Consider the following 22538-nt stretch of genomic DNA (forward strand, 5'->3'; position numbering starts at 1 on the left):
ATGTCTGACATAAGGAGGGGCGAGAAGAGAAGATGGCAAAATTGCCCAAACCAATCCACTACAATGAGTATCAATCAAGGTTAACCTTCTGTCCAACTGCTGGCACCAAAACGTGCTCTATAATCTCGCATTTAAATTTGACACACATTATGGTACCAAGTAAAATTTCACCGCATTTCAGGCTAACCGAACAATTGTTTATTTAGGAATAAGTGCTATTAAACCATATGACATAATAATCTGGGTCGTGGGCGACATTTAGGTTATCTTGGTTTATTTAAATTAATTAACCTACGATAACAGTGGCGCGCTGTAGTGTGTTGTAGGCAGATTTCATACACAGGGCCTTTGGCACGATGCAGCATAAGAGTTCCCAACACCGAGGGAAAAATCAATAAGGCCTAGCATTTTACCATGTTATGTCATTAACGCATGATAAAGACACAACAATTGTTTTAAGTCATCGTAAATACTCGATTCAGATAAGACGACACATTAGCCTACAAACTGGGGCCTAACTTCAAAGGCTCCAGCATAGGCTAGTAGCCTATAGGTGCCGTTGCCCTGCTGACTTCCACAACGATCGAAGTAACAAAAAATGATGAATAAAACACAGCAGTTGAACACCTAATTTACTGCTACATCCTATAGGCCTACATCACATTAACTATAAACATGTGAGAAATTTCGGCATCTACTTGGCAAATGAACTAACAACAAGGCTAATAGGCCTTCCCCAATCGACCAATTACAATATTTCTCCTCTCGGGGGTTGAATGCCTGTCGTTTAAATAATTTTAAAATTCACGTAATCTGCTTTGTATTTAACTGCAACTCGACGCCATGAAAAATAGTTTGGAATATTTTAAGAAATCAGCCGTACTTCTAACTCAAATAAAATGGTAATTTATTAACAAACAATGCAGTTCCTTCAGAATACTTTTTCAACAAAAGGAGAAAATTTGAAAGAATACGGAGATATACATGTTCCTTTACTATAGTGGAACATTTGAACAATTAAGGCAGTTCAATTTAGAAACACTTTTTGGTGTTTGGTCCACAATATCCGGCTACAATTTAGAAATAAATTACTATATGCAATTTACACGTATAACAAGTCCATGACAGTCTGGCGTCGTCTTAACATAGCCATTTAGCATAGCTCACAAAAGCAAAAAGAGACTTACGTGTTATTTGCAGTAACACTGTCCTTTACAAACCAAGATCATTTTTTTCTGAATGTGTGTTCTGTTTCGTTTTAGTCCATCGAAGGGGTAGGTGTGCATAACGACTCTCTGGGTGTATTGAAGGAAAGAAAAAGGAGAATGGGAAAAGGGGAAAAATAACAACAAAAAGACTTTTGGTCAAAACTTGCTGCAGTCATAGACAAAAGCCCCCGACGTGCGATAAATGGACTGGCTTGGGGGGAAAGACATTTGACAGCTGTTATTCCCGTTCACCGGAGAATTATTCAAGCCAATTCTTTGGGATTCGAACATCTCTCGGACAGAATGGAAGTTCTGCTGCTGGCTCGGGTACGTTGCGCCGAGATGACCAAGATCTCCAGCTTGGTTTAGGTACCATGAAGCGAGGCGCCCTTGGTGCGGGTGATGGCCTTCCTGGCCCGAAGATAGATTGCCATGATTCAGCGAGGAGGTGGTAGTCGTAATGGAGTAATCGGGCAACGTTTCGTCCACGGCGGTTGTCGTCGCTAGATGTCCAGAGCGGTCCCCAGCGTATAAACTCATGGCCTGCATATTGCAATGGTAGGTCGCGTTCGAGGTAGTGGAGATTGAGTTTTGATTACACGGTGAACTATAGACGGATGTCTGGTTTGGAGAATAGTTAAGGGACAAAGATGGAGTTATACCTGTCCGAGATGAGGCGATGAGAGAGGGTGCGAGCTCGCTTTGTCCTTGAGGTGAGCCCCGAAGGGACGTCATTATGTTGTCCACACTGAAGCCCTGCGCAGGGGCCTGGCCATGCTGGTGGTGGTGCTCAGAGTTCTCCAGGCCGATAGAGCGGTTTGAAGGGATGCTGTGTGGGCTGCCACTGGACATACTGCTGCTGTCGGGGCTCTCAATCTTGGGTACTGCATTTAGTGAGGGAGAGACAGCCTGTGGAGGTGTCGCGGTGCCGTTCTCAGTCTTAATGTCCTGTATGCGGACGGGCTGTGAGCTTTGGACGGGCTGCTCCTGCTCCCGACCAGACTGCTGCTGCTGCTGCTGTTGTCGGGACGGCGTGTCCTTTACCTGCCGATCCTCTTTTTCCTTCAGCGCGTCCTTCTTTTTAAAACGTCGCCGTCGCCTCAAGAAGCTCCCGTTTTCAAACATGTTGTAAGAATCTGGGTCCAGGGTCCAATAGCTGCCCTTACCAGGCTTTTTGTCATCGCGTGGAACTTTGACAAAGCACTCATTAAGGGAGAGATTGTGCCGGATGCTATTTTGCCACCCTTGTTTGTTGTCCCTGTAGAAAGGAAACCTCTCCATTATAAATTGATAAATCCCATTCAGTGTCACCTTCTTGTCCGGGGAATTTTGAATGGCCATTGTGATGAGCGCAATGTAACTGTATGGCGGTTTGACCATATCCTTCGGCTGGGGCTGTGGGGTGTACGGTCCATACGCCCTCGCCATGCTGGCGGGGTACTGGTCATGAGCCGCGTGGGAGTACATACTCATCGGGGCCGGCATCCCAGTGTAACCCCCACCAGCCGCGGCCCGGTAGTAGCTTTGCTCGCTGCCAATGTAGGGCACGACGCCCAGAGAGTTCGGGCTCGAAACGGAGTAGCGAGCCTGCATGTCTTCTCCTCTCAGCTCTACGGTGCTTGCGAAGAACGAACTTCCCACACTCCGCAGCAGCAAAGCTCCACTTTTGCTTCTTCTTCTCCTCGAATGAGTTGTCAAAACCAGTGTCCCCCTTCGGTCACTTTACAAATATTATAAAAATGAAGGTGTTGTAAGTCTGGATCGTATGAACTTGCTTCCTCTCTCAACCAAAGCGCGCATTGGAAAACTTCTGAACTTTGGGCATCCGTCAAGACTCTTTGCGCAGTTCAATTCTTTTCCCTTTTGCTGCCAGTAAGACTCCTCCCAAAAACATCCCCGCCATCCAATTGGAGGTCGGGCCCTGCAAGCGCAATGCATTTCATTTCTGGCCACACACAGAGGAGGTGTTGGGGCGTCCCAGCCCACCCTCGCCATACACACACTATGAACGCGCTCATTTTATTAGATTATGGACTACACTGCAGCTGTAAAACTTTTAAAGTCAGAAGCGGTGTTTTAGACTCTAAATATTCAGATACGATATTTAATATGGACACGTCAAAAACGCCAAATGGAAAAGTATCCGTTGATAATTACAAATGACTGTATATGGCAAATTAATTTTGTTGCGCTTGCGTTCGTATCATTTGGTTCATTTAAAAGAAGTTGGTGGGATTGTTTTTTCCTCTGATAAATCTAATGCAGCATTTTGGTGCCATTGTTCTGAAACAGATCATTAACGTGGTTGATCATATCACTCATATTTTTGTTACATAGGGCCATTAAGTGTCTTTTTACTATTTTTTAGCTGAAATAATCAATACAATGACTTCGATCTCGCACCACTTCATGAATCATTACATTAGAACGACATCGCGAACATCTGTTTTCAAACAAGCAATAAATGGCATTGGTGGTAATAATCCCTAGTGTTTGCTTCCTGCAGTTTCGAGTCCTAATGTTAGCGTTTATTAACGCTGGCTGTTAGTTAAAGGACTCAATCAACAGCGGGGCGCGGATCAAAGCAACAGGCAATGCTCCTCGTCCACTTCAGTGGGCGGCATGCGAGAGCTCATTACGGTGGAATTAAGATAGTTTGGGCACAGAAAGGAATCGAGGTGCGAAAGTTTGCCCCGAGTGCGAGTCAGATTAAGAGCCCTTGAAGCCAAACGGAGAAAGCCAAACACCTACCATGTGTCATTACTGGTCGAGGAGGTGAGAAGAATGCTAATGGCATGCCACTACACCGGACCTTTCGCATCACAGTTGTTTTTGGGGTTTGATAGAGGAACTAGCCTACTTGCAGAGCTTCCATTAGTTCAGGTACATGGGCCTGTTGTTATATAAAGTAGTAGGTCAAATTGGTCATAATTCCATAAAGCACCAACACCCGGCCAGCATTTGTTTGAACAAAGACTAGGCTAGTAATAGCCTACATATTCTATCACTGTTTTTCTTAACAATCTATACATCACTGAACCCACCGAGAAGAGAGTTGATCAAGAATACAGTAGTCTTCGTATTTAATATCTTATAGACATGGAGATCAACTAACGATTTTTAAAAAAACATTTTTAACCCCAAAGGAAAATATATACTATAACACCTCCACTACATTTTAACAGTCAAAGCAGTCATATCAAAGTGAAAGCTTCACTGCAGATGAATTGGTAACTTTCAAACAAACCCTGTACCCACAGGCCTAATTCATTTGTAAAACTCAAAGGAAAAATAGGCCACCACAACTGTTTTAAATTGCGTGGAAAATACAAAGAAATGCAACGATTAATGGGAATGAGGATACCCTCATAATAAGAAACCCAACACACATTCAAACGGTCCGGCGTCCCTATTCGGGAGGATACGTGGATAGGTTTTTGGGAAGGACGGACACTACATGTAATTGTGAATGATAATTGAGAGGCAAAGTTGCGGTCATGATATCTTCCTAATCCCCCACAGGTCGCTCTGATTAAATGGCCGCGCTCGCCTATGCACCGCCGGTTTCTCCTTACAAGGACCCGGGCATGAACTTTTTCCTTTGCCCTGGGCTGTTTACACAACTCACAACGCGCCACTTATTTAACCCCATCCCTCTGCCCAACCTAAAGCCCGATGTTGATCAATTAACCAAGTTTGCCTCTCATTATGTCTGGAGTCGTGAATGTAATAATAATAATGGTAATAATAATAATAATAATAATAATAATAATAATAATAATAATAATAATAATGCATTTTTACAGATATTGTCTATATATATTTATTTTAGAACACTCTAAATCATACATAAACACAAATTTCTTGTTTACTGATCGGGACCCTTGACCTGTAGGATACTAATACCAGTTGTAGCCGAATACTACTAATACTACTACTAGCAGCCTATTACTAGTAGGCCTACCAATAATCCCAACTACTACTATTAATAATAATAATAATAATAATAAAAAACAACAACCACAATAATAATAATAATAATATAATTATTAATAATAATAATAACAACGACAATAATAATAGTAATTATTATTAACGTTAGTAGCCAATGACATTGGCAGTAGGCTATAGCTTGCTAGTGATGGAGGACTTGTTGTAAGGCCCATTTTTATATATTTTTTCGTTTCAGTAGCCTAAAATATGAGCACAGAATACCTATGCTACTATTGAAAAAAAAAAAAACATCGACATTTAAGGGACAATACATTCTAAGAAAAGAAAAAAAATATTGCCTACATACGCGCTATAAAGCCCTGTCGGATAGCCTGCAGAAGACACATTTGTTGACATTTGCCGTCTAAATTTGATGGTAGCCTAAAATATTTTCATATCTAGCAATAACCAAGTTCACATAAAAATCAAGTTAGAGAGATAAGATTTTTTCTTTACGTTTTTAGTTATTAGTAGATTAGTGTTTTGCAATGTTATTTAACCCATTACCGTTTTTTAATTTTATGGACGGTATTTCTCTCATGTAAGGCATAATATAAATAGGCAACAAGAGATAACATATAAACATTATCTAGATTCTTTTATTGGAATATTTTGATTAGCAAATTATTCTGTTCAGTGACTATAGCATAGACTATAGCAACAATTGACCAGTTCTGATATCACAGCTAAACTTAAAGCTATTGAAATTAAAATAGATCTACTATTGCTCCCTGCCTCACCAAGGCTAGACTTTATAATGCGTCATATTCAACACATTTAAGGAAACATGGGTTTAACGGTATCTTAATATCCTTTGTTGATTGAGTTGGGCTCATGTAGTGTACTACGTTAGTCAAAATGAGTAGCCTATAATACAACACCAGCAAAGATTAATTTTATGCTTGATTGAATGATGTGTGTGAAGCTCAACCAAACTGTAGTTAAGTTCAACCAGAAGTTGCCTCTGATTACAATTTCAGCCACCTGCCGAGAGTCTTGTCCTACATGCTAGTAGCTCCCCCTGTTGATTAACAGCGGACTGTCTCAGTAGACGATGCGCCTCTTGTCAAAGCATGGTTAAGATGGGTTTTCTATGTAGGCCTCTCTTATGTTTCGATATGAACAAATAACTTATTTCTCCACCAAATGACAGCCTGTGGTAATAAAAAATCTGCATATTCAAATTACAAAATTGCCTTTGTGTTCCAGCTTGTCCTTGAGACCTGACCTGATTTATAGGCCTAGGCTACTGAAACAAAACATTAAAGTTATTGCGAAAACATCACCATTTCTGAGACATAGATTTCCCTAATTGTGTATGCTCACTCATCAGTAGCTTCGCCAAGGAGTACATTTAGCCTAAGACACTAATGTAGATCTAAAACCTAAGTTTCTCAGTGGTTATTGACAGTCAAAACTTGCACAACGAAAACATGAAAATGAAACAAATCAAAGAGTAGCCAAATACATCGGTCCCGTCAAAGTTTTGAACCAACTTTCCACAGTAGGACAAAAGTAGAACCCTCAGGCCAATTAAACATATAGGCCTACTGATTATCGGCCAGTAGCGAAATGTGCTCCAGGATACTTTAATCGCAGTTGATTATACTCGAGTCATTCCAGAAGCCGACCACTTTCTCAACCACGGCTGACCAACAGCAATTCACTCTTTACAGAGTAGTTTGCTCTGCGACAGGTTTGACAATGCTGCCCTCTCGTGTTGCAATTACACACTACATGATGACCGTGGCCCGGCAGGATCTCGGAGACGGCCGAAGTTCAGTACGCGTGAACTACATGGAAGGACGATGGAGCTCGTGGTCAGTCTGAAATTTGGTTCCCTCCGTTGAATCGATGTAAAGTCAATTTGGATTGTGTCCATATCCAACTATTTTTTGAGGTCAGATGGATAAAGCTACTGAGGAATTTTCATCAGTAAATTGCTGCCATCAGCATTCTCCTTGATGTCTATTCAATATGTAGGTTATGCATGCTTTTCATGTGTGAGACTGGCCTGCAATTGTTTTGAAAGGGGTTAGCTGGGGATGATTTTCACACAAGTTAATGGTGGACCATTAAGGCAAAGTGGGTAATGGTTTAAATGGGTTAGCAGCTGCACCAATACACACCTTGTGCTTTGTTTATCTTGTGAAGCAGAGCGATGATCATGTACAAACCTCTAATCACTGACAAGCAGGGCTGTCAACATACAACAGTAATCTTTCTACAGACACATTTTATGGATTACTTATCATTAGTGATCGTATGATACCTTTTTGCCTTCCATAACTAAACATTAATCCAGTCATTATTGAAATTTGGCCACGGCCATGTAGTCTATCCAAATAGCATCTAAGCATCTGAGAGGACAGGGCTACAATGAGAAATTAAGGAAATTCATTTAATGATATTCTAAGTAATGTTCGTTTCCAAGAATGTCCCGAAATTGTTATGGCTTATGATTACAATGGTCAAGCATCCATGACAGTCAGAAACATCCTCTTTTGAATAATCCATTGAAATATTTATTTATTATTATTTTAACCTAATCCTGTATACTTTTTTGTCAAATTCTGCAAGTTGATCCACACAGTTCCCCTTATTAATGTTAGTGTGTACCTTAAATTTGTTTTTTGCCCGATTTCAGCCTAAATTCCGCTGGATCCGACAAACTTACAATTGGGCCAAATTCCCATCTGATTTATTGCGCAGTTCTAGATGGCTCACAATTTTCCAGCTCCAGACCGATTGCGTTGGATTTCTGGCATGTATGTCTCCAAAGTTGGCAAGTCAGTTGGGTCAGGCCGTGTGTAGTGATAGGCTGCCGGAGCAGTGTATCAGGTAGGCTACAGTTAGCTTGAACGCAAGCAGCTGGCGCGGATGGTCATGATCAAGATGACCATCTTGTTCCCTGGCAGAGAAAGGTTGACTGAGACTAAGGGGACATAATTCTCTACCTTTTCTCCTGGCATCTGGGGCCCTTTGGTGCTGAAAACGACTGACCAATGAAAATGGTAGCACATGGGCACTCTTAAACAAACAACCGTGAAAGGTATGATCAAGGCACCAGAGTCAGTTAACTAGGTTTGATATTTTCAATTTTCTTTATTTTTTACTTTTTTTAAGCAGACACTTGAATAACATTCAAGCTACACTGCAAAGGAGGTAACAATAAATAATATTCTTATGTTGTTTGATTTTCTTGCCTTATTTCCTGTTCTGTGTTGGGGGCATGGCCGGATCTAGAATAGGGCTGGGAGGGGCAATGCCCCCCCACACTGTAAAAAATGATCTGATCAAAAAGTTATGATAACTTATACATGTCATTAACTCAGACATAAAATAATGTGTTATGCAATTTCAACTCAAATTGTTTGAGTTTTCAATCTTCCAATTTAGGTTCATAAGTTACTTAAACACTGTAAAAAAATAAATGGCAATTGTTGTTCTAACACACAATTGTATTGTAATCTGACTCAGAAATATAAATGTAACATCTAACACATAAATACATGTTTGCCTTACTCATATTCTCAGAAGTTGGTTTAACAAGGAAATTTGAAAAACCTAAACAAGATTTTTTGAGTTCCCTCAACTGTAAACTCACGGCAATGCGCATTGCTCATGTTCATGAACACGCCTACTGCAGTAAGGGGTTTCCATCCCTTTCTCTGAGGGCACAGCCGTTTTCCCTCCAGGTTGAGAAGATTGGCGACTTGCGATTTTCAGGTAAGCTAATTGTTATTTCCCTAAATACCACTGCATAGAAGGCTTTTGTGCAAAGTAGCGAAGATAGATTTGGTCGGTGAACTAACCAGAGTCGTATATTTTGTGTATTTAAACAGAATTACTTTAGTTATTAGCGGTTTTTAGTTTGCTAACTTCATGCTAATTTTTGAACCTGATGTTCTATGCAGTCAGTAAACCGCTAAACTGTTCAATTTAATTGGATACACTAACGTTACACATGTTGTATAAGCAACGCAGGTGTTGCATTTTCAAGCGGGAGAGGAAGAACTACGTCCGCTTAACAATGTTAGTGACAGTATAGGCCAAGAGTTCGAGCCTGCGTGACTGAACTGAAGTGGAGGGAGAAGTACTGTAGGCTTTGTAGGGCTAGGTTGACAGCGCATCCAGTAACACCAAGGCCAATTATAGACTTGCAGCTATCTTAAGATATTGACTTGGATTTTTTACATTTTATTTCCTGGTTTACTTTTAATTTGACTGTTCTATCATTTGTGAAATAAATATCTAAATATAACCTGCAGTTGAATAATCACTGCAGATGTTCAAAGTCATTAATGACAGTGATATACATGTAAAAAGCTCATTGATTTAGTTGGCTGCAGAATGTTGTAACTTCAATAGCTTATCATTCACTAGCAAGAAACTGACCTAGGAATATTAACTGAGGGAATATTAATTGAAACAATGCCTATGCTTTAAGCAAGATGTATTCTAATGATTTGTGTGTGATTCTGTTTCAGGAAGGAAGAGTGCATGCAGTGCAAGTTTTCAAGCTCCTACCAGGCTGTTCTTCTCAAGCATTGTAGGCTTTGTCAAGGTATGCATTTACACAGATTGTGTATGTGTATTTAAAACATCTGGTGCATTACGGTCACACCTCTCAAGATCACACACATCCACATCAAATTCGACATTTTGAATCTTCCAAACTGCAGGACCGCTGTTAATTGCTTTTTGATTAATACGTTTACAGAGTACAAACTTAAACCAAAGAAACATTTTGTTAACCATTACCCACATCTAACATCTACATCTAACCATTACCCACATCTAACATCTAACCATTACCCACATCTAATTCGCTGATTGACCATTACCCACATCTAATATTTAAAAAAAGCGGTTCATGACACTAACAACTAGTACATTGAACATTTACAATCTCTCACCTCTCTGAAACTGTTGCCTTGGATCCATATCTGTTGACAGACTATCACCCTCTAGAAGAATGCAATGTTGGTGGGAAATTGATGGTGACCACAAGGACATTAATCCTCAACTAAACCATCAAAAATGGTATGTTAGTCACTTTTATTTCAATTTAAATGTGTTTCAGTGTTATTTCAGATCTCCAGAAGAATCCCATCAAACAGATCTCCAGAAGAAGCCCATCAAATCCTGCTCACAGAGGCACCAGTATCTGTTGACCAGCTCATCAATTTAGATTAAGACACAATCCAGTTTGAAGGTGATTTCTCACTCCAGTTCGAGGACCCCGATTTTGCAAATGTTGATAAAATCTTGTGAATGTATTGGCAGATTTACTGTAGGCTGGCATGACTACACCACATTAAGCCCTGACATGGAAATTGTAATTAAAGACTGTTTTGTTGCTTGTGTCCAGATATCTGAAGAATTTTATCGAATCACACCAGCAGAGACCTCCGGGCAACTTGGAATGCATCCCTCGACAAGTATGTGTCCCACCTGTTAAAACTGTACCGAGCAAGGAAGGCAGCTTTTGGTCCAGATATGGAGATGTTGCTGAATAAACTTGAAGAGGTGGGTAATGTACCCCAAACGAAACTATATGCAAATACAAAAATGATCTTCAATCATCAAAATCAATCAAATATTGACATTTGATGTTTATAGACAGATTTTTGATTTGAGAGTCTTGCTGCATTGTGTGTGTGTGTGTGTGAGAGCTCATGTTTGTGTGCACATGTTCACAGACAAGACATAGTCATGGAAGGACAGCACAACTGAGGCCTTTTGTTCATGATGATGCATCAAGAGTTCTATATGAAGTGTATGGTAAGTAAGTCGAGCAATTTGGTGTGATTATAAGATTTGCAGTGCTTCTTTCATATCTCCCCAGAGACTGGATAATTATTGGCTGGTAGTCTTGTGCCTAAATGTGACTGTAAACAACTAAATTAAGTGTAATTGCTGGTTAATGGGTGACTGCAATTGTTACAGGGTGTCTATCGCTAAAACATTTCGCTGTATCCATTTTTCTCCCTCAGAACACAGACCCTGAGGAAGCGTTGGTTGAAGGAGTGCCTATTGTGATATGTGCCGTCTATGAAGATGATGAACAGTGACTGACATCGCTGTCCTCTTGGATGGGGCAGTAATACTACACGGCCTACCTGACCTCGCAGCTGCCTTCGCCTTCCTGTTTGGGCCTTGGAATGCAATGGACATAAACTATCCAGAGCAGAGGAGGTCATTCAGACCTTTTTCGAACTTGGTTTAAGATACTCGCATCCTTGAAAGATAAGTATTTTGCTGTGAAGCCACACACACAGAGTTGGAAGAGCAGTTCTCAAGAAGCTTCACAGGGCGCTAAGCTCTTCTGTGCTCTCCCTATAGCTTCAGATGATGAACATTGTGGTTCTCAAGATACTCAGTTCTCAGGACTTTTTGCTCTGTGCAATTAAGAAGATGATATTGTGATTTTATATCTATTGATACAATGTATGACTTGTGTGAATAAAAGTTCTGTATTCACATCATTTTTTGTGTGTTTAATAATGGGGAGTGGTGAGGAGGATTGGTAGAACTAAAAAAACTGAGTTGATGTCAAACTCATAAAACGAAGTTGGTAGGACTCAGAACTTAGAGGTGAAACTGAAAAAACTGTGTTGGTAGAACTCAAAATGTATGTGTAAAACTCAAAAACCTAAGTTGGTAGAACTCAAAATTTCTATGTAACTCTCCAAAAACTTGAGTTGGCAGAACTCAAAAATCTTTGTAAACTCAACCACAGTGAATTTAAGTAATGAAAACTCAAAAAACCAAATGCATCACGTTGCCTAGAAAATCTGAGTCGTGTCAACCTCAATTTATTTTACAGTGAATGAATAACAAATTCCAGGTGATTGGATGAACTTGCCATGTTAAATTGAGTGGGGTACAAGTTTTTGGCGTGTTGCAGATTGAGTGGAGGACGGCTCTTTGCGCATGTGCGGGGGACTACCGAAGAAGCCAGGCGTCCAGGAGTTTACGCGCCAGCAGCAAGCAATCAAACTTCAATCCGGTGTCTCATTTTTCTGTTAGACGAGACGAGTCGGTTTGGCTTGAACAAGTTCGCGGTAAGTGTTTGTGTTTTATAGATATTTAGAATGTGCGTTGATGAAGCCAATAACGTGATTAACGTATCGTTACCTTTTGATATGTGCAACAACTGGGATATCATTTTAGCAACCGTTAACGTTAGCTACACGTTTGCTAGCAGTTAGCAAGTCTTTTCGTTCAGTGGTGGTTGCTAGCTAGTTGACAAGGTTGTAGTAGGCATCTAACGTTCCAGCAGCTAGTGGTTTTTCAACTTTTTGTCCAGGGACCCCGCAAAATCCATTGGCCAAGTCTCGCAAACCCTCACCCTTTTTGAAAGGATATTATAGGGCTAAATTCTGTTTAATCTTGAATGACCAGACTGCTTGCTGAGACAATATCAGTTTTCCTTGTAAACTTTGTTGAAGTAGAAAACACCATTTCTGATAGACTGTATGTCAAGGCCAAATATGTTCATGTCCAGGGCTGAAATATAATTTTGGAGAACCACTGAGGCGGTCGTTCGTGCTGGGGTCCGCTTGCTAGTGCCAGCTGAGTAACGTTAGCTGCCTGTCAATCATGGTGGCGATACTAAGGAACTAACGTTACTGTAGAAGAACTGTAGAAGCTGTTTTTAAAAAAACAAAAAAAAAAAAACATAGTCCAGTATTTCTTTCGAAATTGAAAGGAAGTTGTATGGACTGGACTATGTTTTTTTAAAAAAAAAAACAGCGACGAAATTGTGAATTTCCAGAGCGTGTTACTCCACACTCGGCAATCGACTCCTACGGACTTTCCCCTAAAGACGCCAGCTGCAGCAGCAGCAACATTTCCGGAAAGGTACTGGCTTGATGAAATTCATTCTGGACTCTCTATCCGACCACATAAAGACCTCGGGATACTTCGGTTTGGCTTTAGGGACCCTCTACTCACTACCACATAAGTGTAATGTTGTTTGGAAGTGTAGGAACTGTAGAAGAGGTATAAAAATAGCGTTTTGTAGCGGCGAAATGACTTGCCCTGGTCACTTCCAGGCTAACGAGTTTTGACTAAAAACGGTAAAATCGAACTTTCTCAAAACACATCCGAATGACATGATTTTGTCAACTCAACGTATATACTCCCAATCATCCGTAAATTGATCTAAAGTGCATTTTACTCCGGATAATTCCTTTAACAAATATAGGCTTCTAAGTTGGAACAATCTTGTTATGTTTAAAAATTGTTGTTTTGTATATAAAATCCGATACAGCTTAGCTCCACCACCACTCTGCAGCCTACTGCAATTTAGATAATCTATAACCAGTGTTACTAGAGGGGCTGCTAGAGGTGATTGTGCAGTGCCTAACAAGAAATCAACTTTTGGTGAATCAGTTTTCACTTATAAAGCAGCTGGTGAGTGGAATACAATCCCACAAAACATAAGAGAGTCCAGTTCTTTTAGTTTAGTAAAATTAAAGAAATGGCTGATAGACAATCAAGTGTGTCAGCATTAGTGTATGAGATTAGAAGAGTATGATTGTTGGAGTGTGTGTGTGTGTGTGTGTGTGGGGGGGTATCTTTTGTGGATGTGTGTGTGTTGGGTTTGGGTGGGTTGTTCATATTTTTTTAATATATATTGTAATTGTTTTATTTTTGTTTTGCCTGCTTTTTTGCTGTAATTTATTCTGTTAATTAATAGGTAATTTTGCCATGCTCCTTCTGGCAGGGGGACTACCAATGGAAACTAGCCTTTTGGCTATAATTGGGTGCATTTACATTTTCTTTGTAAAATGTCAACTAGTGCAGCGGTCCCCAACCACCGGGCCGCGGGACATTCCTAACCGGGCCGTAGCCTGACATGAGTTAAAAAAAAAAAAAAAAAAGCAAACCAAATAAACTCAATTTAATTCACAATAATGTCACATTTTTACATGGCATAGGCCTATATGCAGTTGTTTGATTGTACGCATGTTTGCATTTCACAAGGTCTGTTTTCTTACGTCTGTCTGTCCCGCCTTCAACACTATATATTCACTTCAGTGCTGCGTCAGCTCACTTCACTTGATCAGTTCTTCGCGAACGGTAGTGTCACACGAAGTTAGCTAAACTGCTAGAATGAGCAACAAAAAACAACAATCTTTAGAGCATTTCTTTGGAAGGGGTAGTGGGGAAAAAAGACCCACTGATGATGGTAGTGAGCCAGATACCTCAAATAAAAAGAAGGGGTCATTCAATAGGAAATATGACGAGTCATATTTAAAATATGGTTTCGCAGAGACCGGTGACTCGCATGCACTAAGTCCTTTATGTGTGGTATGTGGCGATAAGTTGTCAAACGAAGCAATGAAACCATCAAAGCTAATTCGACATCTAGAGTCCAAGCATCCTACACTGAAAGACAAACCCCTTGAGTTCTTTGAGCGCAAGAAACGCGAGCAAGAAGGACAAAAACTAGTGCTTAAAGCAACCACATCAGTGAACGTGGCTGTGCTAAAAGCCTCATACTTACCCATATGGAAATGATCTATACAAAATTTACACTAATTTCATATGCTGCATTAGATCCTCATATGTAGTATATAGGTAAGTGAATCTGCATGTAAAATGCATATTAAATGCATACAACATGTAACTTGCAAGGTTTTGCAACATATAAGCATTGTAGATGACACCAAGCCCTAAAACAATATCCTTACAAAATGTTTGTATAGTACAACATACAAGACTTGGGCACGCACCAAAATCTTGTATGAGATAGGCAGACAAGGAAGCAACATATAAAAAACCTTAAAATATGAACACATGAGAAAAGAGATGTAGAACCAGGTATAGTGCTGCTTTTTCACGATAACAGGGCATCTGCGATAACATCAAAAACATTTTGTGATATGTTTTTAAAGCCAAGTTTTTTGTTTATCTGTAAATCAGAATGTCTTCATTATCTTTCAGAAGTAAACATCATTAAAATAATTTTTAATCAAATAATTTAAATGCTTTTCAATTATATACAAATATTTCACATCACACATTACTAGGAGCTCAGACACATTAATTCTGATCAGAATGAATACACATGAAACAAATTAGAATGTGATTTTTATGAGTATATTTATGTGTAAGAGATACAAAAGCCAATTAGAGCAATTAAAAACAACAACTGCATAAAAATAGCATTACATCACACCACAATTTTCAAACACTATATTGACAGTAACAATATCATCAGGTGCTGTGTACAGTACATCACAGACAATGCACATACTGTACTTTATGAGGACTGCATTTTATAAACACACAGGACGTCCCATTGGTAATACTACACTGAAGTGCTTGTGTAGCACTCAAATATCACATATTTCATATAGGCTATCTTCATTCATTACTAACATCATGGTTTATCAATGCGAAGCGGTTCTTGCATGAAAACCCAATAAGCTTCAAACAGATAAGTGACACGTGTCCTGTTAGGCTGATAAATAGTGATTGCAATTATTTACAATAATATGTCCTCAGTAGCTTGCACACAATTGAGCTGGATGGAGGGCACTGAATGTATATGCATGGTCTAACTATCTGAATGGCATGTATGGCTTTATGAAAACCACTTGGAAAGTGGACAGTTTGGATAAGTGACACTTTACACACGTGAGTGTTTCATCATGTGCCTGTGGCATGCCAAGATAACTGGTGCAAACACTGCAATAATGATGACACTCAATTTGATCTATAATGCCAGTCAGGGGTTTGTCTAAAAAGTACTTGAGGGAATTGCACTTTTTCCAGCAGAAACCAATTTCAAAAGCTTGAGTAGATCAGCCATTAAAACACCGGTTGTGTTGTGTTTGAGGGCAAAGGACACAATGGAGATGAAACTCTGCTCTTCTGTCAATCCCTGGGAGAGGATATCCTAGAATAACAGGAAAATTAAATGTTAATTTATGACACACTGATATATTTTATATCTTCTTATTAACAGTTATAGAGTGATTACTTGCACTATTTGTCTTACCTGTGTTAGTGTGAAAGGCTCTCCACTCTGCTCTCTGAGTTGTCTTTCACAGGCATCTTCACTGTTTCCCTAGGGAGGACATACCAAGAAAAACTTCAGGACAATAAAACAAACAGCTAGATACTACACAGAGGCTAAATGAACGTATTTCAAAAATCAGTACCTTATCAAAAATCCTTTAAACCACTTGTGTCATCTTTATTGATGTGCGATCTCAACCACTCACATTGAAACCAAACCGTGACAGTGAGGAGAGTTCTCCACTACATCACATCTATTCAAATCCTGTCGGGCAATCCTAATTTTCTTGATCATTTTCTTCTCTGTTGAAATCCCTCTCATCAGGAGCGAGTCCAGATGAATGTATGGAGCTCGATGGAACATGTGGAGCTTGGTGGAACTACTTTCAGGTTAAGCCTTCATTGGGTCAGCAGAACATTGGCATGTGGAAAATATTAACCACAAGACACAAATGAAGTGTGCCTGTGCTTTTAATAAAAAAATATTTGGTTTGAACAATATAAAAACAAAAAAATGGGGTGTGGCCATTAAATAATCATCAAGCTGAAATTTCTAGGCCTATTTGTTATTGCAATAATCAGCATGTTACTGTATCCGCCTAATTCTTCTGCCTATCCTGCCCCCTTTGAAACCCTTTTGCCTCTCTTAACTCAAGCTATAGGCTATTTTTCTTTATTCGGGGCAGATAGGTCAATGACTTCCCTGCTGAAAAAAAACAGCCTGACCAGCGTATGATGGTTTGCTGGTTTAAGCTGTGTTTTCGCAAGAGTTTTGCTGGTTTAGCTGGTTGACCCAGTTTAGGATGGTCATGTAGTTGGAGGTTGACTGGCCAATCCAGCAATGTCCAGCTTTATGGCTGGTCAAACCATCATGACCATCTTAAACCATCAATGTAAGCTTGATATGCTGGTCACCATCATGACCAACATAAACCAGCACACTCACATATGAGCTTGTCAGACCAACATGACCAGCTTCCTAAGATGGTCACACCAGCAAGTCCAAGTGGTGGCCCAACCAGTAGACCAGCAAAGACCAGCACAAACTGATGAAAAACCAGCTGAGACCAGCCACCGGCTTAGGCTGGTGTGTAGCTGTTTTTTTTTTCAGCAGGGTTAGGCCTAATTACCTAGGCCTAGGCCACATGTTTGATGTCATTAAAAAATACACTAATATCCATTCCTAATGTTTAGATTAAATGTGGCATAATTTATGTAGCCTAAACTTTTAGTTTCATTTTTTTAAACTCAAACCTCAATCATTTTGGATTGACTTTCATTGGAGGAGACTATGCAAAAATGTCATGCAATCTCATCAGGCTCATCAGCCTAACAAAATTCGGCAGGCTTTATGCCTGTTTTGATAGATTTATCCTTCCTCATTTGTGAACTGTTGCGAAGCATAGTTGCATTAAGAGATGGTAGTCTAATGTATGGCTACATAAATTACTCCAATATATTCTTAAATTAATGAATGAATAAATAAATTTGTCACTTTGACCATTAGTTACCAGTCTACCCCAAACTGTGATAACAGTCAAGGGATTCTGAAAATTGTTGCCTGTAAAGATAAACCCAAAGTAGGCTAAGTAGGCATACAAACCTTTTTTTCCATCGTGATAAGGTGCGACGAGGAATATTTTCTTTCAGCCATTCATTTTTTTCGCAGTGTTTTCTTTAACATAATTAAAAACACAGTGAATAATGCGATTCAGGATACTAGCGACGCTGCGCGCTCAATCATGCTCCCCGCCTCTCGCGAAACACCGTGAGATCTCCATCTTCCAATGAGACAGCTGCGACGTTCGAATCGAAACAGAAGTTGTGGAGTCAGGAGAGGCCGGAGAGGCAGCAAGGAGTGAGCGAGAACGTACATCACTTTTATAATGGAAGAAACAATAGGTAAGGAGTGTAATAAACATTTCGTAATACTGTTTTTGCATTCATTCGCGTGTAATCAGTTTTTAAGCAAGAGCAAGTTGGCTACTTGACCAATATTACGGCACTGCAACTGATCTAGAGTTGGTTGTTGGTGGTGGTGGTGGTGGTGTGTGTGGGGGGTAATGTTCAAAACCGCTAGCATATCTCCAGAGACAACTTAAGAATCTTTGATACTGTATCTCCGTGTGTGCTAGCAACTAACAGAAGACAATTGTTGAAAGACCAGAAATGGCACTTTCACATGATATCTTGGGTACACGTGTACCCCAACGGGATCGCAAAGTAGGACTTACAAAAGGAAGGATAACACTGCTAAGAATCTGCTGCACTCAAATTGCACCGTTTTGCTGTCAATGCAGTCTTCTTGACCAGTCACACCTTGTAAACAACCTAGTCAAAACAGAAGTAGGTATCACATTTTCTTGGTGATATTTTCTTTAGAACTCGTAAGTTCTATCCTGAGACAAACGACATTCTGAGACTTTTCATCCTCTGTGCACAGAGATTCACCTACTAGCGCTTCATAAAAGAAAAGTTTGTTGATATTTGGGGCACATTAAGCGACAGTCCAATTTCTTAGTAGTACTGGTAACAGCAAGTGGCCTAGCAGTAGGCAAGTATTTCTTATCTAGTTTTAGGAAATGGCAACTGAAAGGTCTGTGTGCCCTGAAAATCAACCACTTTAAAAAAAAAAAATCAATTTGTTTAAAGTCTATAAAGCCCATGCGGACACGCAGAGAAAAATAGAACTCTTCTATTTCAAGGGGTCTTTGCTGTTCTGCTGTGCAGAACACTACATGGTGTAAATGGCCTAATCTGATAACAAGTAGATGAAAACAGACCAAAACCATGCACTACCTGTGCACTACAGGTATTGGTGTGAATGCAGTGTTACATGGTGATAAAATATGTACTACTGTATTCATACATCCTTTCTTCATTTTTCCTCCATTCTTTTAGTGGCAGAAACACCAGCCAGGAAGTTTGCTGTGGTACAGTGGTCAGAAGGAGATGACAAGGGCAAGTTAAGTGATGTCAAAACTGATGCCATCATTGGCTATGATGACACAAAAATGGGCTCTGATGGGCTTCCTTTAAGCCTGTATCTGGCTTCAGTTGAGTGGCGACGTGGGAAGAGGCCACAAGGAGGTTATCCTCATTATGCAGCTAATGTGAAGTTTGTGACTGGTAAGATACAGACTATTATTTAATCAGTAGGTGTAAATACACATTATTCTCTTTAATATACATTTTTAATAGACATTTGTCATTCTACCCATGATACAATTCTGCCATCATAGATAGATTTGCAGTTTACAGTTTAGAGATGTCGTTATCATGGTGTCATTGTAAAATCATGTTGTGTCCGTGACTGTCTTTCCCTCTCTACTGTAGGTTCTCGTTATGAGGCCACACGAAAATTGAATGAGCTAACAAAAAGCAATAAGCCAGCCCCACAAACAAAGAGGATCTCTGTGCCCCCCAAGAAGTATGGGGAAGAATCAGATGACACAGACACGGAAGTTCCTCAACAAACAGATACGGTAGTGTGAATTTGCCATCAGATTATTTTGATCATGTCATTCCAGTGATGTGGGACAGCATCATTCCAGTAATGGGAACCTCCAGCAGGCCAGTGAATCGATTTACACCGCATTTGGACTGTCCTTCACAATGTCTTCCCTATTTCACTTAGCCCACCTCCAGCCCCTCATCTACTGTTTCAACACAGTCTAGTTCACCTTCAGCCAGCTCCCAGTCATCAAAGGTGATTTCTTTTTAGAAATTAATACATGATAGAGAATTGTTTGGGATGCTTGTTATGAGTTCGGTAGATATACTTTATTTATCCAACTATATCAGTAAGTATCTGTTGTGCTGTACAGAAGAACTACAGAAAATTCAATTGAATAATTGACACATTGGCACACAGTCTAAGCTTATACATTTGTCTATGGCTCCAAAGTATGTATTAATATGTGCACTGACCAGATGTTTTCTGTTTAACTAATGTCCTCCTCAGATGGCAATTGATGCTGGGAGTGGAGACATGGATACAACTAGTTCTTCACCATCAAAGGTGAGTTGTCTTAATGAATATTATATAGATGGTCAGGCATGCTTGTAATGTGTAGGGCAATCGTGATTATACTGTATGTATAGTGTGTGTGTGTGTGTGTGTGTGTGTGTCTGTGTGTGTGTGTGTGTGTGCACTTCTTTATGTGTTTTCTTTCTGTGCCCAGTATTAACACATTATATAAGACAACCAGGTTGTGTTAGTGGAAGCCCTTTTTAAAGGCCAATACATTCTGATTTTATATACAAAATCATATAGGGTTGTAATTTACCAAGTTATATAGTTTTTTCATATCCTAAAATTATATCTTTAAGCCCTTTGTTTAACACCTGTCCTTTGTTTAACACATTAAAGGTTGAGATCTTCAAAGGCAGTGGTGTCATGGTGGATAAGCTTGCATGGGCTTACGCAGTTAAGGCAAATTCATGTACAACATTTGTAAGACAACTGCTTACAGCTGTATTCCCCCCTGAAGTGCTTCTAGTCAGTAATCTTCGGGGAACCAACAAGGGGAAGGGAGAGGCTCGTCTCCCCCTTGAGAAGACCAAAGTTGATGCCATCTACAGTAGGTTCAGTGTTATCAATAGCTGTTATGATACTGATCTCTGCTGTGAATGTCAAGTATAGCCTACTAACTTTTGCATTCTTTGGGTTTGTTTGTTAAAGATGCAACTCTGGAGAGATGGCCGGGTACCCCTCTGTCCCTGATAGGGAGCAGCATCAATGGGAAGATAACAGAGATGCGGAATAAAGTTAAGCAACAGAAATGAGAACATTGAAATGTACGTTTTGTTCTTAATAACACAGTTCAGTTCATAAATATTACGTACAGTTATGGACAGTATGAATGAGTTCATTATACCACTTAAAATGGCACTTTATCTCCTAAATTGTGGGAATGGCAGAAAGCTGCAATGTCTGCCACTGATGTTGAAAATAAGTTTTTTTTCATAACGACATGCCTAACCATCATGTTTTTGATAGGATCAGTAATAGTAGATACAGTTAGTAGAAGTGCAAGGGAACTATTTGTCAGTAGAGGTTTCAAATAAATTTGGTTAAAATCCCTGTGTGTATTGCTCTTTAATCACACAATGATACTCATACAAAGCATATATTGTACATATATGCAACACATATAGGAAACATCAATTTGTAAATATGTATTACTCGTATATAATTTCCTTTTAGATATCAAAATCTTATCAAAACCATATAAAAACTTCATAGTTTCTATATACATTTTATCTGTCTTACATTCACAAATCTAACAGTAATGGTGGTTTATCATATAGGAACAACACAATATTACTCATGAAAAACATATACTTCACATATAAGAAGCATGTATTATATGTCAGACAAACATATACAAAAATTAGTGTGTACATGTGTATAACATATATACTTTTTCTTTCTAATATCAAAATCTTATCAAAACCATATGAAGACTGCGTTGTTTTTATATACATTGCATGTGTGTTACATGCACAAATCTGGTTGTAATGGTGTTTTATTATATAGGAATAATACTAAAACGTTATATAACATATTCTAAAATGTACATCTCTCATGTACTGAAAGTATATGTCACTGTATAATTTACTTAGTCAGTTCATGTAGATGTGTGCTTTATTCATACATGAGGGAAATATGAAATGGGCCACTTTTGTGATATGTGCCACATAAGATTTCCATAGCCATATGTGTTTCTGGCAGTAAGGGTTTTGTATAAGACTTTTGTATTCATCCTTTTAGAAGTTTTATGTATTTCTTTTTCGTATGGGTAGTGGCTAGTCGGATTGCTAAAGCTAAGAAGCCGTTTACTATTGGGGAAGAGTTAATTCTGCCTGCTGCTAAAGACATGTGCAATGAACTCCTTGGGGAGGCTGCAGCTAAAAAAAAAGCTCAGGTACCGCTTTCTGCAAGCACTGTCCATAGACGAATTGATGATATATCAGAGGATATTGAGGCACAGTTGTTAGAGAGGGTGAATGGGTCACCGTGGTACGCTATCCAAGTTGATGAGTCAACTGATGTTGAAAATAAGGCAATGCTGCTGGTGTTTGTCCGGTACATATTTGAGGAGGATGTTCAGGAGGATTTGTTGTGTGTACTGTCACTTCCAACGAACACCACAGCTGCAGAACTGTTCCGGGCTTTGGATGGTTATGTGTCTGGAAAATTAGACTGGTCTTTTTGTATTGGCGTATGCACTGATGGGGCTGCAGCCATGACCGGACGGCTGTCCGGTTTCACTGCAAGGGTTAGAGAGGTTG

The 22538-nt window shown here is 39.6% G+C and overlaps 2 protein-coding genes and 1 long non-coding RNA gene across 3 annotated transcripts; 1 reads left to right on the forward strand and 2 right to left on the reverse strand.

The window, feature by feature from the left end:
- Window positions 1-890: 890 nt before the first annotated feature.
- On the reverse strand, window positions 891-3036 carry foxc1a (forkhead box C1a). The gene has a single exon (XM_042108655.1). It carries the CDS (start codon window positions 2799-2801, stop codon window positions 1365-1367), a length of 1437 nt encoding a protein of 478 aa, XP_041964589.1. The 5' UTR covers window positions 2802-3036; the 3' UTR covers window positions 891-1364.
- Window positions 3037-5096: 2060 nt separating this feature from the next.
- LOC121677686 lies at window positions 5097-18193 on the reverse strand. Its single transcript, XR_006021075.1, has 3 exons — window positions 18112-18193; window positions 11206-11210; window positions 5097-5107 (listed from the first exon to the last, which is right to left on the reverse strand). It is a non-coding gene; the product is annotated as an uncharacterized LOC121677686 (long non-coding RNA).
- LOC121677677 lies at window positions 17659-21772 on the forward strand. Its single transcript, XM_042056570.1, has 7 exons — window positions 17659-18143; window positions 19143-19370; window positions 19578-19726; window positions 19879-19950; window positions 20206-20262; window positions 20614-20824; window positions 20926-21772. The coding sequence occupies exons 1-7, from the start codon at window positions 18128-18130 to the stop codon at window positions 21027-21029; spliced, it is 837 nt and encodes a 278-aa protein (XP_041912504.1). The 5' UTR covers window positions 17659-18127; the 3' UTR covers window positions 21030-21772.
- Window positions 21773-22538: the final 766 nt, after the last annotated feature.

This window comes from Alosa sapidissima, chromosome 1 (genome assembly GCF_018492685.1).
Source record: "Alosa sapidissima isolate fAloSap1 chromosome 1, fAloSap1.pri, whole genome shotgun sequence".
NCBI classification, from domain to species: domain Eukaryota; kingdom Metazoa; phylum Chordata; class Actinopteri; order Clupeiformes; family Clupeidae; genus Alosa; species Alosa sapidissima.